Below are 18,570 nucleotides of genomic sequence, written 5' to 3'. Positions count from 1 at the left end.
ACACTGAGATATTTTTCAAAATATCTTCATTTTTGTTATACAGAAAAAATAAAATATTATACAGAAGATAGAATATATTTTGGAATGACATAGGGTGAGTAACATAATTTTTATTTAGGGTGAGCTAGTCTTTTAATTGTCAATGTAAATGTCTACGATAAACTTATATATATATATATATATATTCGACTGTCATAAAATATCAGTATAGTCATTTAATTAAAAGAATAGTTTACCTGAAGAAAAAAAGAAGAAAAAAAAGGTTTTGTCATCATTTACTCACATCTAGAAAAAATCTGGTCAGAGATTATCGTTGCTTTTCACTGTAGAAAGAAAACAATACTAGGGTGGAGCAATATGAAAATGACTGATAAAACGATAATAACATTTTTATTTCTGAGTGAACTATTCTATCCTAGTTTCTAGTCCTTAATTCATCAGCAAAAACATTTTTTTTGAACAGAATTGTTTGTTCTGTGCTGTTCGGTCACAACGTCAAATTTAGGACCAACACAGAATTGTATTTCACCATATTTCTCTCAGGAGTTTTGAATGGGTTTCAGAATAGTTTTTTTTAGATTTATAAAATTGGTAAATTAATGTAAATGATACTTTGAACTTGAAGAGACCATTTCAGCTTCAGCTGAAATGTCAGCTACTTGTCAAATAATGATAAACAAATTGCATTAATGCATTAATGCACATTTGAGGTGTGACTATTTTATGATGTAGAAAGTGTTAACCACTGACATTAGTTTACTCATAAATCAAAAACTTATATTCTAAAACCAAAGGAAAATCCAGAGGGAGTGCAGTGTTCAAAAAGGCTAATTCTCCAACAACAGTCTTTCGGATTGCAAATTGTACAAATCTATAATTTGTGAAATCAGAAACGAATGGGTTAACTATGAAAATAGCAATGAAGGGGTTAACTGTGGAGTCTTCAGAGGAAAAAGCGGCCTGTGTCTTTAAAGTTTCTGTAGCAACAGCAGGATCGCAGCGCTGCAGATCACTTACTCCTGACGCTCCAGAGCTCGAGGGGAGTCGGCTCAAGATCTCTCTGCTTTGATAAGGTCCTTGCGCCTCAGTTGAAACTTTTCCCTGGCGGACTTTAGTGAATGGGCACTTTACAGCGACTCATTGAGAACATTAGGGATAGAGGCATCAGTTGGGATAATAAAAAAATAAATATATGGGTTTATATCATTCTGGAGCGATCTATGTTGTTTTAAACCGGGAATGAGAGAAAGTATGGTGTATGTATCTGTCGGGACCGTGCTGTCGGCTGCGCTCTTTGATGTCCGCTCTTAAACCCTGAGCTCAGTCCACACTGGAATAAGAGACCAGAGCACATTCAAACACACTATACAGGGATCTAGTGTGCTTTTCGCGGAAGGAAGTTTACGTTTAAAACCTAAAATCTCCATTTGACACTGAACAGCATCAGAGGATAGGAGGTCTGCGTGCAATTGGATATATAGTGGAATATATCTGTTGTTTTGTTGGAAAACTGGGATTTTGGGGAGCAAACTCGTGGATGGATGGTGAGTTAGAGCTGTGTGTGTGTGTGTTCTCCCAGCGCTGGCCCCATGCTATTGCTTTGATGTGCTGTTTACCGACTTTGAAGTCATGTGTCGCTGTGAAATCCAGTGTATCTGATAGACATTACGTTAAAACGCGTCTTTTTGGTATGCTTTTTATTGTGTTGTTTTTAGTTTAGATCGGCTGTGTTTGAAGAATAGCTATTCATGATAATGTTTACGGGACTTCAACCCCCTGTGATCTCGTACTTTTGTTTTTCTTGAGGGGTTTGAAGTTGAATGCAGCATGTTTTGCCGTATTTCTCATGGATTTAGATTAGATCACTCTTTATATCCTTAAGGGGCAACTTTAATACGTCGTTTAATCGTCTAATCAAAACTTAAAGACGTGTCTTAATGTGTGTTTTGGACTTCTATATGTTTCAATTCCGTTGTATCTTTTATGATGCATGTGAGCTCATCATTCATCAGAAGTGTAGTTTTGTACTATATATTATGATTTTGTATTATAAATGTGTGTAGTTTTAATGTACGTGAAGCGATTACTTACACTGTTAAGAGTGGTCAATGAACTATTGATATTGTAACGTTAAGTCTGTACTTTTCAGATATACTGTAAGTAAGCATGTTGTTGACGAATTGGGTTTACATTATTGTGCGTTTCATTGCGTTTCGATTTCATCGTCACGAGTCAAGTTTTACGCGACATTTATGTGCAGAATTAAACATCGCAAAAACAGTAAAGTGGTATTGTTTCTTCTTATGTTGCCGTTTTAAAAGTCGCTTTCTTACTATTTTGACTTTTTAAAATTGGAGTTATGACTGATTTTTATTTTTGCTTATAAAACACAACTTAGAATGCCATGTTTTAATTATGTCGTTAAAGATTCACGTTTAAATCGGATAAGCTTAGTTTTAGTTAATGTGCGCTTTTTGTTGTTGTTGTTTTATTATTATTATTACATTGCCAAGATGTTATTCAAACTGGGGTTGGATGGGAAAGATGTAATAAATATTTTGCTTAGAAAATGTTTAATTTGATCTGATTAAAAAAAAAAAAAAAAAGTTAAAAAAATCTAGTAGTGCCCACATTGAATATAAACCGGGTCGCTTTGATTGCATTCGACAAAGCCGATTGTACACAGCAAGCGCGCACAATGTAGAGCTATATGTGTCTGAAGTGACTCTTTTGAAGTTTTGGGGCGGATCTGGTTTTGATGAGATCAATACTTTGTGTTTCAGAGAGAAGCTCCCCTGCTGATTTAAGAGAGAGAGGAGATTACAGCTGAGCTTCACACTGAAGGCTTTGCTGCTGGAGTTGCGAGAGCCATGAATAGGACACTAACAGATCCTATGGTCAGTAGCTTCAGAGAAGATGACCCACGTCCACCGGTCCCAGGGGAAGAGGGTGAGACGACATGCCACCATCCCAGCAAACTGGCCATGATGAGACCGAAGGATCCTGTGAAAATCATTATGACTGATCCTTGCTTTTCCACAGCAAGGAGGGATGATGATGGACTTGGGGAACCTGAGGGCAGTGCGTCCCCAGACTCCCCTCTTGCCCGGTGGACCAAATCTTTGCATTTCCTTCTTGGGGACCAGGACGGTGCTCAACTTTTCCGGTCATATCTTGAACGTGAGAAATGCGAGGACACTTTAGATTTCTGGTTCGCCTGCAATGGTTTCAGGCAAATGGACATCAAGGATACCAAAAAACACAGAGTTGCCAAAGCCATTTACAAGCGCTATATTGAGAACAACAGTGTTGTGGCCAAGCAGCTTAAACCTGCTACTAAGACCTTTATTAGGGATAATATTAAGCGTCAGCAGATTGACTCTGCAATGTTTGATCAGGCTCAAATGGAGATCCAGACTGCTATGGAGGAGAATGCCTATCAGATGTTCTTGACCTCAGACATATACCTTGAGTATGTCAGAACGGGGTGCGAGAACACCAGTCATATGAATCCTAATGGACTAGGAGGTTTAAAGCTAGTATGTGGATACTTGCCGACTCTAAATGAAGAGGAAGAATGGAGTTGTAATGACTTTAAAGCCAAAGCTTTGGCCACTGTCGTTGGACTGTCTGCCAAAGTGTTACAGTCACCTCCATCCTTTCGTGCAGTGGAAGCATTGGAGAAAGGCTACAGGTGAGACATCCCAACAATTCTTTTTCACTTACTTAACAACTCTATGCTGCCACCATCAGTTAACAAAGTTCCTACTGCTGCATGCTTTATACTGCTTCATGTATCAGACACCTAATGGGTTGTAGCCTAGTGATTGAAAATCTAGTTGGGTAGCTGGAAAGTTGTAGGTGAAGCATCACAAAGATTGATTGAACTCTAGGATATCATTGTTTCTGTCCCTGAGCACTTTGTTACTCCAGAAGAATTATTTATATGTGTGTGTAAAGCAAGTCATTGTTGATAAATTATTTGAGGGGAAGATAATTAATAAGTTAGTAAAGAGTTTTCAGGTGTATTGTTTGTTAGATTCGTGTAGCTGTTGCTCTTGAATTCTTGCATTATACATGAGAGGCCCTTTCTTCCAAGTTTGGGGCAGTTTGCTCTCACCTGGCTTGCATTACGCAGAGAGAGAGAGAAGTGGAAAAACATCAATAGAGCAGCTCTTCCTTTCATGTAAATATTGTCTAGCACCAGGCCCTCTGCTGGCTCCACACAGTTTCCTCTGCTTTGAAATTCTTTCTCTGTTAGAGGATAATCTTCAAGGATCAAGGCTAGTTCACAATGCAAAATTGGTTTCAGCTGTCAAACTGATAAAAGAAGTGGCACACATCAAAAATGACAGATTCAAAAATGAAACTTCTTTGCTTTGCTATTAACAAAGTACTTCATTAAATTGCTCACGACATTTTAACTTATTTTGATTGAAACAGTCTATGTGTTTAGACCAGCTCGGTTACTGTACTTTGTCATGTTTGACACATTTAGATGTCTTGAAGAGCTGTTGGTTTGGTTGTTCAAAAAAAAGTATGTTGTCTGAGTTTAACAAAACACAGGGGATAATCTGGTTTGATGAATTAGCACCCATCGCACAACTTGAAGTTGTAAATGAGGCGACCCATCAAGGTGTGGTGCCAGACAAATGTTTATGTGTCTCAAAGACGGCCTGTTGGGAGGGTGATCTTGAAGAAGGTGACAGAACGTTTCATCTTTGCTTATCTTTGTTGGGTTGTTTATGTAGGAGATGATTAAGAACCAGACGAGAGTAAGCAATGTTTTTTTTTCTTTTTATCTTATTCCCTGATTTCTTTTTGAAGAATGCTGCTTGAGCAGTCTGTTTTCCCTCTCTCTCTCTGGGAACTTTTTGTTCATCTGAAGCATGTGGAACTTATTTCTCTCCCTTTCTGTGTTTCTGAATCGAGTTATTCACAAAACAACATTCAGCAGCGGTTCCTCTGTGAGTCACAGAGACCGTGGCCTTCATCTCCACCGTTTCTTATTTACCACCGTTCTCCTCTGATTTCAACTGCCTCTCTTTTGCACTTTTATCTAGGAAGAAACTCAGAAGGATGGAGAATAAGCACACTTTTTGAGCGAGTGGAAAAGAAGGACAGAGGGGGGCGAGGCACCTCGTGAAAGAAAGCATGAATGAGGGGGTGAGCGAGGGAAGAATGTGAACCCAGCTGTGCTAAATACCTGACTCTGAGCGAGAGCTTCCAAAGGTCAGGTTTGAGTTGGGGCCGCAGGCTATAGTCCTGCTGGGTCTCCCTCACAGCGCTGCTGGCTGTAGGCATTCTCATAAAGAGGAGACCCCCCCCCCCTCCTTCTTTCTTTCCGCTCTCTCTCTCCCTTTCGGCCCAGCTCAGGTTCTCTACCTCCTCCTCCTCTTCCAGTGAAGCAGGAATGTGTCACAGCAGGAGAGAGGGGTATGGAGAGCGAGAGAGAGATTGGAGGGAGGGGTGGCCTTGGTGGGTATGTGGAGGAGGTGCCCTTAGCAGAGGAAAGAGCACAAGAGGAGGAATGACATGAAACGGGAAAGTTTAGAAGGGGGAGGTAAAGTGAGGAACAGGGTGCCTGGCCCAGACAAAAGGCCCCAGATATGCTCCGCTGAGGGGAAGTGGCATTGGCAATTCACACAGATGTGCTGCTCACTTAACTTTCCCCCTGATCATCCTTCCCCGGGCTGTGGAGGGGTGGGTAAAGGAGATGAAAGGGAAGAGTAGAGAAAGACAAACTGAGCTTGAGTTCCTCCCCCTACCAAAAAAAAAAAAAGCTGGACCCTATTCACAAACATAAGAGAAGCCATATTAGAAGCATTTTGAATTTGCAATGTGATATTTCCCCCCTATTGCTCACAGTATTGGGATGATATTTTAACATTTTTTCCTTTTATTTGATCATTTAGCTGATGTTTTTTATTCATATAGTTAGCGACAGAATCACAGTCTAGGCAAGTACACATTTGTGGTCTCGTTGTTCATACTTGACATGCTTTCTTGCATTACTGTGGTGGTAACAGACCTCAGTAGTCAAGATGGCAAACAAGTTACCTTCAGATGTCTGTCCTGTTAAATGGAGGCGTCAACTTTGAGATGACAAAGTTAGTGAAGATGCCACTGTTTCTAAGTTCCTTTTCGAACTGTTGCTCTGCTATGCCACTAGATTACCTGAAAGTGAAAACTGAGTGATTGAGTCAGTTTACGCTATTGCACACAATAGTTCAGTTGTGGCAAAGCTTAGAATGCAACGGAACACATTGCAGAAAGTAATACACGTTCTGGCCTTCTAAGTTCAGTTCCCTTTGAGTAACCTAGTATCTTGCAAATGCCTCAATTGTGAGCTCACTATTCAACCAAGCAACCTTCCAGTTATCAGCCTTAAAATGTAACCACTGTACCACACTTTCAACTAAAACCAAAATTGTTTGTTGTTTCTGTAGGTCCTACAGACGCAGCGAGCCTGGAAACCCCTGTCGGATTGCATCCGGTTATAGTTTTGCCCCTGCCACCAGTGCCAATGACAGCGAGGTCTCCAGTGATGCCCTGACAGATGACTCGATGTCGATGACGGACAGTAGTGTGTAAGTATCTTTCTGTAACCCTCTATTTCTTTATTTTCCTGTTTCATAACATAGTAAACTGCCTACCTAGATGGTGCTGTTGGGCATCATAGGCAAATCGGAATGAATAGATGATGCCTAAAAATAGGGATGCACCTATTACTGATACGATACCGGCCCGATACTGAGCTCCTGTATTTGTACTCATTAAAATGCCCCGATACCAATTTTACTCAAATCAAATGGTCAGATGCTCATGAAGTGACTGTCAGAGCAGTTCTGGAGATGTTGTTCATGTGTTCACATCCTCATTTAGTGAGACAGGAGACACTGAAATCACCGCGAGCGTCACGCGCTTCAGTGTGTGTAAATAAATGAAGAAGTGCCATTCATTAACAGAGACACGCAGAACATGCAGGATTCATATTTAAATTGTCTGTTCCGGCTTAATATGTACAGATATTAGTCCATATGGTGATTTGATGTAAGTGCAATGACCTATTTTTGAATTCATTCCAAAATTGGCAAATTCCGTGCCATTCCGCGTTAAACTGTAAATTCTGTTTTTATGACTGGAATTCTGCGATTCCCTTCGCGTTTTCTGTATCGTGGAAATCATAGGGCCCTAGTTGTGATGTGCCAGCTCTATCTTGCAATGGTCACACAACACAACGTTCTCTTTACGTTTGCCCGTGCCCTCAAATCAAAACATAAAAAAAAAATTGCCCTGATGTCACAAAAATTATTCAGTTCAGGTTTGCATGAACCTGGATGACAACATGCCCAGGAGACTACAGGCAGTCATTGAGGCTAAGGGTTGTACGACTAAGTATTAATAGCTGTGTAAATACTGACATACTAACAGCTGTCTGAATAATTTTTGGTCGATTGTAATCCATTACATACCTTTCTATCAAAGTTTACATTGAGGTTTAATTATTTAGTTATTTGTGGCTGATAATGAGATGGGATACAGATTGACTTTTAAATGTGTTTGATATTTGTTTAATGCTTGCTGGAGTCTTGTGGGGATGAGCTATGAAGAAGGAGTGGACCCAAGAGAAGAGCCCTCAGATAATGTGCTTCCTCTATGCGCTAATTGAAGCTAATGTTTGCAAATTCCTCAACAGGAAATGACACTGGACAGTTTGTCCTCCTCTTTTGCCCATGCTCTTTCTCTATAAAGCTTTGATCTTCCATGGCTTTCTTTTTAGACTTTGCACAACTTAGTCACTGAAGACGAAGTCATTATTTATTGGTTTCCCCATTGTCCCTGGAAAAAGGGGGTGGGGGTTAACTTGCCATGTGAACTCTATAAGACACTCATTGAGGTGCTTTGGCAGTAAATTAAAGGAATCTCAACTCGCATGGAGGCTTGGTATGAGCCCACCAGAGCTGGAACGAGGGGGATCCGGTGTCAGCTTGGCCTTTGAGAGGTTAGCCATTTCTGGAGCACAAGAGCAGGTCACCTGGGATTAGGGTGTTTGGGACCCCATCCCCCAGACACTCATGTACACCACCCATTCAACCCCACCTCTGCCTGAAACCAACCCTCCCCCTCATGTTTGCGGCAGAGGCAATTGTGCGAGTGCATAGCTAAGTGCAGAGAGTGAGAAATAAAGTGCATGCTGGATGAAAGGCTTAACTGAATCGCTTTCAGCCCATTGTTAGGCCCCGGGAGCTTAGAGGGATAAGAGGATGGCTGGCTGCTTTGAAAATTACTTGCACAAGTGAATAGGAGATTCCCATAAAGCACAGCTAGCCTGTGACACCCCAAAGCTCAAAACGCAGTGAGTGTATGTGGACAGTGGATGGATTGAACCATAGATTCCTATTTTGATATGCACAACCATGCATTTTTTTTACCAAAATGTGCAACAGCTTTTTGAGTGACTTGTCTTCAAATCATCTTAGTTTGAAGTATTTCTTTATTAGTTAAAACCGCTGCATAGTACTTGCAAGGTTACAACATAAATGTAAAATTAGTGATTCAAACAAAAGTGAATCAACGTTTGTTTGTTCTGAAAAAAAAAAAAGATCTGCATGCTCCTGTCCAGTGATATTACGCATATTTAGCTATTGCATTTCTTATTTTATGTTTTGTTTAAATTTGCGCTACTTTGAAGTAGCATAGGCAATGGGAAAAACAGTCTCTGTGTTCTTTATTTGGAGGCTAATTTGATTGGAATTAGCTGTGTTTTTGTTGAGTTAAAAGGCACTGCGCTACATCAGAATCTGAATTCCAGATAAAGGGAGGGAGCGAGGGAGGGGAGGAGAAATGGGGGAAATTTTGCTTATATCTTATTTATGGATTTACTTGGACGCTAGGGAATGCCGCTGCGCCGACTTCAAACATTACCTTATCTTACAAACCAGCCTTTTGATGTGTGCAAGATCAGAGGCTGACTGCCGAGCGCTTGCCAAATGAAGATTGGAGCGACGGCTTTATGCGCATGACTGTGAGCTTTCAGAGACGTGCTAGAAACTGCATTTGGGCTAGGTCATACACTTCAGGGTAAGAAAAAGCAAAGGAAACTGGCCTGACTAAAAAAAATAAAAAAAATAAAATAAACATAAGCCAGGTGAAGGTGGAGGTTTATAAACCATGGATTAGGAGTGTTTATGGAAACACAAGCCATCTTTTATTGTGATTGGTAACATCGTATGGATGCCATGAGGGTGGCAAAGTTTGAGTGTGCATTGGCATTAGTAGCAGCATTTGCGCTACTGCCCTTTTGGTTCGAGCGAGCCCCATGGGGTCTGTGCTGGGATAGAGAGCAGAGAAAGATCTTGCTGTTACCAGCACTCTGGAATGCTCATGGCTAACATGGAGAAATATGAAAAACTTTGGGGTTTGGATGATATTGAAAGAAAAGTCATATAGATCACACTTTTAGTTTGCACAGGTTCAGAGTGCATCATTTTCTGGGCCATTATTTCACAACACACTATAGCCCCTTTTCACACTGCACGTCAGACCCAGCAAGTTGCCGGAACATTGCTGGTTCGCCTTCTGTGTAAAAGCAAACATGTCCCGGGATTGATTCCGGCATTGAACCCGAGTTGGGGACCTAGTAACATTGTCAGGTTCAATACTGGGACGAGTGGTGTTTGAACAAAAGCCAAATTTAATGCGGTGTCATAGTGATGACGCACGTTATCGCATGACTCTTTTACCGTATAAAAAGATATGTGCAAACTGTAATGAAGCAGAGACCAGTTCCTCACTTTCCGTGCTGACACCGAGATCGTTTGCCAGCTTCAGTGAAAGTATAACGTGCCTAACGTTTTTGACTCGTACATTACACATCATGCCCTGATGTCACGTGTCATTAAGGGACCTTAACGGGTTGTGTGTAAATGCGCTGCCATAATCCAGGTAATCACGGGGAGTGTGAAAGTGCACAATCTAGCGACCCGGGAACAATTGCCGGAACACTTTACTCGTATATTTACCGGAATCGCAGTGTGAAAGGGGCTTATGTATTGATCTGTATGACTACAGGATTTTCGTGTCTATGATTCTGTATGCAGTATGTGTCTTGAATATTGTGTTTGAGTTTAGGCAGTAAATAACCTTCAATGTTCACTGTGTGTCCTGACAGAGATGCCATCCCTCCGTACAAGCTGGGAAGTAGAAAACAATTACAACGGGAGATGCAGCGCAACATGAGGATGAATGGCCAAGTGTCTCTACCTCCGTTCCCTGTAAGTGTCTTCGCCATCCTTCTGAAATACACACAAACAACTCCAACAAAACCCCAATTATAAAGCATTACCCATTTACGGTTGTGGACCGTTCCTGTTGCTGTGCTATTTTTCGGATAATGACTCCTAATAAACTGCCATACTGCACTAAATAAGTCTGTTTTATCCCGGGGCACCAAAATCAACTGTCTCTCTCTGAGAGCACTTTGATCAGCAGATGAATGGGGCTGACTTCAAGGGAAGTGACAACTTCCAACTGAGCTGCACCCTTTTTATTCCTCCAGTAGCACCCTGCATCCCCCTCTCCCTCGTTTCCTCTCTGCCTTCCTCAAAGTAGAAAAAAAGAGATGGATGGTTAGTGTTTGGAGAAAGAATTTGGAAAGACAACTTGTTAAGCAAGTCCACTGTCCCTATGCCTCCTTATCCTTTCTTACTCCTAAGTATTTTAAATTCTACATTGGAAAGACTTTATCTATTCTATGTTTTCTCTCTTAATGTTTCTATGTCCTTCCCTGCCGCCCTCTCTTTTTGTCTAGCTTGTAATATTTCCCTTCTGATTTGGCAATGACTGGCTGCCCGTCCCAGGATGCTACTTTTAGGCAGCAGGGGCCTGGAGCTGCTGCAAGTCTCACCAGCAACTCGTTTTGCTTTCTTCTCTCTCTTTAGTCTCTCCCTTTATCATCTTCACAAAGAGATGGAAATGGAAAGAGAAAGCCAAATCAAGTAAGACAGGGCACAAAATAATAATAAAAATAATAAGAAAGCGGATCATTGTGTGAGACACACACATGGGGCAGGAGGATAATGTGGCTACTGTAGTTCAAAGGTGCCTTCTGTCATCGGGGGGGAATGAATTACCTCTGTGGTTCTGATCTCCCGACGCTTGACTCCTCTAGTGGCAGCACACATCTCGCCAGTTTTCTTTCTCTTCTTTTAATCCCTCTCTCTTTCATTTTTCCTTTTTCCCCCTGTCGATATGTGACTTTTATTGCTAGATGTAAAGCCAGTGTCCCTGCCACCCCTGGTGAGCGTTTGATATTTGACGAGGGCTCTTTGAAGCTGCCTGACTTCACAGGCCAGGCTGATGGCTTGGTTGCACTACACAGGGAACAAGCCGAGGCTCCTTAGAGCGTGACCAACTGCTCATGCCGGCTGCGGCCCATGCCACTGATGTGTGTGTGTGTGTGTGAGTGTTGTATGGGCAGTAGACTTATGCGGGGAGGGCTGCTGTAGAAGTCAACCCCTCCTGTCCTCTCTGGTCTTCTCGCTAACATGTATCTCTCTCTGGATGTGCAGAGGACGCGGCGGCCACCTAAGGAGATGACTCCCGTGGAGCCAGCAGCCTTTGCGGCACAGCTGATAGCCAGGCTGGAGCGTCTGAAGCGGGAACAGGAAACCATGAGCTCTCTAGAGGAGAGACTTCAGCAGATTCAGGAGGTATTGCTGGAAGTCTCTGAAAATTGTCACTGTGTCAATTTTACTTCCTCTATTGAAGAATTCCGAGAAACATACATTTTGGGAAAACGGGCTGTTTTCAAGAATTTCTTTGTGACATTGCATAATTGTGTGTGTTCAGGAGGAGGAGAGGGATGAATCTGAGGTGTGTGGAAGCAGCGCATCCCACTCTCTGCCTTTGCTCCCTCCTGGCTCTCATGAGGAGGACCCCCAGGCCATCCTGGACGAGCACCTTTCCAGAGTTCTCAAGACCCCTGGCTGTCAGTCTCCAGGAATGCTTCGGCATTCCCCACGCTCACGATCTCCTGAACAGCGCCCCCTGCCTCGGGGAGGTCCTGGGACTAGGTTGAAGTCTGGCTCTGTGAATGGGTACATGCCATCCAAGATCTCCAGACAGTCAACCAAGCACACCCATCACCACTACATCCATCACCACGCTGGTCCCAAAAGCAAGGAGCAGATTGAGGCAGAGGCAACCCAGCAGGTGCAGTGCCTGTGCCATGGAGCTTCAGAATGCTGCTCTGCCCCCTACAACCGCAGCCGGAGTCTGGGCAGAGACCAGTGTGGCAGCCCTGCAGAAGTGGCCTTTGGGTAAGTTTTTCTTTTGTTGTTGTTGTTCTTTAGTTCCTCTTTAATTGTTGGATCCTGGAGTCTATAAATGGTTGTTTTTATTAATAAACTTCAAATTGTATTAATTTTTCTGCTGCTAGGAATTTCAGCTCTTTATCCAAGCGTCTGTGTAAATCTGGAGAGGAGGTGAACACCGAAGGGTGTGAGAGCAGTCTCTTTCAGCTGCCAGCTGACAGTACAGACCGCTCTCAAAACGTATGGCAGTGGATCCTGGAGAGTGACCGACAGACCAAGCACAAGCCCCACAGGTCTGACTCGCAACTTTGTGTTCATCTCTATGTTGTAATCCTAAATCTTTGAAAATTTTTGTGCTTATGTGTTTGCACTACCAGTGGTTGCCCATCTTGATTCCTCTGAGCGTTTGTGTTTACATAGTACTTACATGATCAAATTGTCTTTTCTTGCAGCACTCAAAATGTAAAAAAGTCGCACTGTTTGGAACCCACACGCACACACACCTGGGGAGGTGGGGGAAGCAGTGGGCATCTCCGTGCCCACCAGCCTGCACACCCCTTCGTTCAGGACCCTGCCATGCCACCTCTACCCCCTCCCAACACCCTAGCACAGCTGGAAGAGGCCCGCAGACGCCTAGAAGAAGTTTCCAAACCTTCTAAACAGAGGTACACACTCAAGACTTTACAACCCTGATTGCCAGTACTTTCTAAAAACTCTTGAATGATTTCTGTATTGATGAATGTGTTCCACTTCACAGGCATTCAACATCAAGTCTTCAGAGAGACAAGAGTCACCCAGTGCCTGTACAAAATGGCAGTTCAGCACTTCATACAGACGAGTATGCATCACTCCTGATAGTCATCTTCTTGCATGTTTTAATTCACTTTTCATTGATGAATGACACACGTATGCATGTAATGTTGCAGTCGTTGGATGCTTTGCATCCCTTAGTCCTTTTCTTTCTTTGAGCATATCCTTGTTTTTCTCTCTCTTGATTTCTGGCCCTGGCCATTATTGAAAGTGAGGAGCATTGGCCACTTGATGGCAAAACTCTTTTACATTTCTAAGACTATGTTGGCTTTCTGAAGTAGCACTACAAAGTGGAGAAAAGGGAAGGTGGATAATGTTGACCATTTGTCTCCTCACTCAAGGCCCCGATATACTTCAAACGAAATTGAAGAACGAACAGATATGATGTAATTGTGAACAAAATCAGGCCGAAACAAAGTTCGTTTTGAGTTTGTTTCAGCAGTTCGAAACAGCTGACCAAAGCAAACTTTCTGGGGGAGTTAATTTGGCTCCTTAACACCTTTGAGCTTCCATTGGTACATGGTTTATTTATTTGAATATATAAAATATAAAAAGCTATAACAGTTTATCCGGTTTAATAAAATAAACAAAAATAAAATAAAGTATCAAACTGACTCCAATATTTTTTTCCACATCATGCTGGTTTTTGGACTATGAGACATTCACACTTCCCATAAAGGACTGATTATGGAAAAGAATGGCATTTGTATTGCAAACAGGACATTTGACTCTGAACTGCTGCTAATAATTTTTGTTTTGTCTGTAATATTCTGACCATTGGTGTCCGTCAAACTTTGTTTGAAGTATACTGGGGCCTTCAGTCTCTGACAGCATTTGATAAACTCAAAGCACTGCATTTGTGACAACTATAGGCTATTCTTTCTGTGTTTGTGTGTGTGTGTGTGTGTGTATATATATATATATATATATATATATGTGTGTATATATATGTGTATATATATGTGTATAAGTATGTTAGTTCACCCAAAAATTAAAACTAGCCCATCAGTTACTCACCCTCAAGTCATCCCAAGTGTATATGACTTTGATCTTTCATGCTGTTTAATGCAACTCAGTGGGGTGTTACAGTGCATCAGTCAAAAAGAAGTTCAATAAAAAGTTCTTATCCATAAAAATGTGCCTCACACAGCTCTGGGAAGTGAACAAAGGCCTTCTGTAGAGAATCAATGTGTTTTTTGTTTTTTTTCTTCATCAATTGCATGACCTGTAATGGTAATAGTGATGGTTAAGGAGACAGCACTGATAACATCCTAACATGTTTCCACAAAATCTAATACTGATGCATAAAAACAAGCCTGACCCTAAATATTTCCTGTTGTGTCATTACAGATTTTCAATGTGTTGTGCATGCCATCTGTTGTGGTCTTTAAGGCCTAGCTAATATTATCCTCTTCTGTGATGACCTTTAAGTTTGTGCTCATTTTATTTTATGTCTTTACAGACTGAAAGATCTCAAAAAGATGTCAGGTTCCCACAGTAGTTTGTGCTCTGAGACAGTGGTCACATACTTCTTTTGTGGTGAAGAAATCCCATACCGCCGGATGATGAAAACACACAGCCTCACACTCGGACACTTCAAGGAACAACTGAGGAAAAAAGGAAACTACAGGTATGCTCTCAGTTCTGATGAGTGAATTAATGTTTGACAGTTTATATTAAGGCTGCTGAAGACTTGATATAATAGTTGTGCAATTAGCTAATTTATAAATATTCTTGCAAGGTTTTTTTTATGTGTTTTTTACACTGGTTGTGTTGGTCTCTGCAAGGCTGCGATGTTTACTATACGTTATATACATCAAGTATGGAGTTAAGACGACAAGAAAGAGAGGGGTGGGTGCACAGAGAAAGAAAGAATGAGGGAATTTTAACTGTAGCCGTCTGTTCACATCTGGTATTGATTTCATCTTAAGGCACATTTAATAAGAAGCTCTTTGAAGCTCAGGCCTTTCATTTGATGCACAAAGACTTGCACACATTTTCAACAATTGTATCAAGTTGCTCTCATACGTTTGTGTGTTTATGTAAAACTATCAGTTTTTTGTTTTTTTTTTGATTATTTCTAAATTATATCAAAGCCTCTCTGACTGCCAGTGGTTTTCCCTGTGCATGTTGACTCCATAAAAGCCCATTTTAAGCACACCAGAACAGTTGAGTAACTTTTAATTGGGAACTAACCCAGTCATAGCTTTTATCTGCCCCTGACCAAAATCTGTAATGCCTTGTGTGGTTGCATTGTCCATATTGATAACTTTATTTTATCAAATAGCTTGTTGTTTGTATCATAAATAAATATAGTAAAACATTTCCCCATGTAAGGGACCCCTCTCTCACAATGCACATTTTCAAGGAAAAGAGAATTCAAAGCTGATGATTTTAATCGCAAAAAATGTGTGTAGTTGGGTCATTTCAACATGGCAGAAATTCAACAAAGAACAGTACTGCCAGAGTTGCCAGACAATATTGGTGCCAGATGTTGCGAAGAGAAAATCTTGCCTAATAAAACATGTTCCAATGGAAAGACTTCTTTCTCTTTCTTTTTTCTTCTCCCTCTCTTTTTTTCAAACAAATAAGAGCCATGCTTCCCTTTTGAAGATTTTGCGGAGGAGGATATAGCTTATTCTCCAGAAATAAGGATGTAATTATGTGCCATGTCACAGTATTCAAGTTTGTCCCTCATTTATGAAGTTTGGTTTGGGCAGTGGGAGAACAATGGATTGTTTCCGACATATTGAAAGAAGAAAAGCAACTTTGTTCTTGTCGGTTGTTGTTTTGAGTCAGGGTTATTCCTGTTTGTGTTTTATGTGTGCTGTTTCTATGACTTGGTGGTGTTCGCTTGTAAAACCATAGCATTCACAGCAGCGCAAGTTAGTAAGAGGGGGCATTTTCCATTACAAAGCCAATTACTGAGGCAGACCTCACCACTCCCTCCCCTCCCACTGTTTTCTCTTCCTTCTGGAGGAGGTGGAGATCATTAGTGTATCAGAGGTGGAAGGAAAAAGACAAATCGAATGATAGAAATTAGGCAAAGAGGTCATCCGTCAAGGTCAAAGACTAGATTAAGGTCAGACTCATCCCGTCGCAATGTAGTAATGAAAAAAGTGTAGCATAGACTCTGCGGCACCCAAAAATGTCAGCCCTTGTGAAAGATCCCTTCATTTGCTCAGAGCTCCCAATTAGACAGCAGAGGCCTGATGGTGGACGGGTGGTAGTGTTTAACGGACCCAGTAATTTAGGCTAAAGCACCTCTTTGTCCCCTATATATATATATATATATATATATATATATATATATATATATATATATATATATATATATATATATATATATATATATATATATATATATATATATATATATATATATATATATATATATATATATATATATATATATGTGATGCGGGTATTTAAAATCAACATGAAATGGTGTTTGAAACATTTTACTTTCATAATGTGACAGGTTTCCTATTGAAACCGATGTTTGGATTGGATTGTGAAGTGTATCTGTGACAGTTCCATGGGGTCTTTAAGCATTTCATAGGCTTGGAAAACAAAATTGTAGTCTCCTGGAATAAAAGAATACCATTTTACCTATGTACCTATACATTTATGAATCCCATCAACAGTTTGTTGACTGTACATGCGCTCTCTTTCAGGTACTACTTCAAAAAGGCCAGTGATGAGTTTGAGTGCGGTGCTGTGTTTGAAGAGGTCTGGGATGACTGCACAGTTTTGCCCATGTATGAGGGCAAAATCCTTGGCAAAGTGGAGAGAATGGACTAAATAAACATGACGGCGGACTTACCTAGCACTTAAGGCTAAGTCAACAAGTGGAAAATTTACTTTTTATGAAGCTTAAGCTCACCAAACTATTGAAGGAATACTAGCCAATGAAGTACAGAGGGATCTGAACCAGCAATGCATCACAAGAAATTGTTCCTTTGATTTGGAACCCTAAGAGAGATGTTATGACCAATGAAGAAGTAGTCATCCACTTGTTTGTTTGGACTACAACATGCCAACGTTGGTGTGTACCATGGACTGCTGACCAGCATTTGTGATAACTGTAGATTTATATACGTGTGTTGGATGTGAGAACGTGTGCTTGTGTATACAGAGGGGCTCATATGTACACAAAATTATAATATGCTTCAAAAGTTAAAGACTTTATTGCTATTTATTAAACTGTCATTCCACTCATACTTGTGTTCAGATTATGGACAAGCTGCTTATTTGATAGGGAGTTTTTAAATGTTATACATGCATGGATGGATGTCTAGAGTCCCGTGACCTTAACTAAACAGACTGTACCAGGAATCTTTTCTTCTGGCCAATGAGAAAGAACTGTGCTTCAGACCAGCACACTTCTCTAGATCTCTCTGCTGATTGGGGGGGGGGGGGGGTATTTCAACCTTTATTGCCCAGCCAATAGCTGATGATGTGTTCCATCTTTAGTGCCTTTGGTTTAAGGTCCGAACATTGCACAGGAACCAATAGCCTTGTCCTGAAAACTGTTCCCAAACTAAGAAATGTAAGGTCATACTATTTAAAATAAAAAAAGTAATCTGAATTTCAATACTGTTTGGGAGATCAGAGGGTGTGCATAGAATGGGTTAATGTCCTGTTAAAATGCTGAAAGACCTGGTGTAGCTGATTTAAAACCACAGAGCTCCAGGGCAAAATCTCGGAATTCACTGGCATGAGTGGATGAGAACATGCCATTGCTAGTGTATTTATATATTACCTGTGCCTACATGGATACCATGCTGTGTGCTGCCCTGTTTCAGGGTGTGAATATTCCCTTGCTTTTCTGAGGGGTTTATGTTTAAAATATTTTTTATTTTTTTTATGCTTTGGATATCTTGTAATTATTACATTACGTTTCAGTGTTTTCCTCCCCCAATATTGTTTGTGTTTCACTAAAATGTAAATTATGCATTATACAGAGCTTCATTTTAAGGACGACTTGGTACTTTAATTATTGTAATTATGAAGAGATGTAGCCTTTATTAAAAGTTATATTTTTTAAATGAACGCTAGTATGTTTGTGTGGTTACTGTGCATTTGTGTTTGTGCGGAAGTGTTTTTTGCCCTTTGACTCATTTTCAATTGAGCAACTAAGGTAGGCATTGGGGATGCAACTATACCATTTTTTTTCAGAACCGATCCGATACCAGCTCAGTTTTTTTACATTCAATTTAGAATTCCTATATTCAATTCAAGTTTATTTGAATAGCGCGTTTTACAATACAAATTGTTACAAAGCAACTTTACAGAAAATTATGTTTCTACAATATTTAGTAGTAGCTTATGGTGGTGACTGTCAGTTTGTGCATGTTTGACAGGATTTTTAGAAAAAATTAATACAAGACGTAGTCAGGTAGACGAACATTATTAATATTCTTAATTAATAATTATTATA

The 18,570-nt window shown here is 40.7% G+C and overlaps 1 protein-coding gene across 1 annotated transcript; it reads left to right on the top strand.

The window, feature by feature from the left end:
* Nucleotides 1-1,102: 1,102 nt before the first annotated feature.
* Nucleotides 1,103-18,182, top strand: LOC127944314 (axin-2). Its single transcript, XM_052540204.1, has 11 exons — nucleotides 1,103-1,544; nucleotides 2,784-3,694; nucleotides 6,450-6,590; nucleotides 10,175-10,277; nucleotides 11,574-11,714; nucleotides 11,854-12,323; nucleotides 12,443-12,610; nucleotides 12,770-12,982; nucleotides 13,075-13,155; nucleotides 14,590-14,757; nucleotides 16,805-18,182. Exons 2-11 carry the CDS (start codon nucleotides 2,871-2,873, stop codon nucleotides 16,929-16,931), a joined length of 2,436 nt encoding a protein of 811 aa, XP_052396164.1. The 5' UTR covers nucleotides 1,103-1,544; nucleotides 2,784-2,870; the 3' UTR covers nucleotides 16,932-18,182.
* The last annotated feature ends 388 nt before the right edge of the window (nucleotides 18,183-18,570 follow it).

This window comes from Carassius gibelio, chromosome A3 (assembly GCF_023724105.1).
Source record: "Carassius gibelio isolate Cgi1373 ecotype wild population from Czech Republic chromosome A3, carGib1.2-hapl.c, whole genome shotgun sequence".
Taxonomy (NCBI): Eukaryota; Metazoa; Chordata; class Actinopteri; order Cypriniformes; family Cyprinidae; genus Carassius; species Carassius gibelio.
The sequence above is the reverse complement of the archived record's forward strand: the minus strand, read 5'-3'. Positions and strand labels throughout refer to the sequence as shown.

Coding starts and splice junctions, on each gene's coding strand:
- LOC127944314 (XM_052540204.1), top strand. CDS start 2,871: ATGAATAGGACACTAACAGATCCTATGGTCAGTAGCTTCAGAGAAGAT. Junction 11,715..11,853: donor GACTTCAGCAGATTCAGGAG/GTATTGCTGGAA, acceptor GTGTGTGTTCAG/GAGGAGGAGAGGGATGAATC. Junction 12,611..12,769: donor ACCAAGCACAAGCCCCACAG/GTCTGACTCGCA, acceptor CTTTTCTTGCAG/CACTCAAAATGTAAAAAAGT.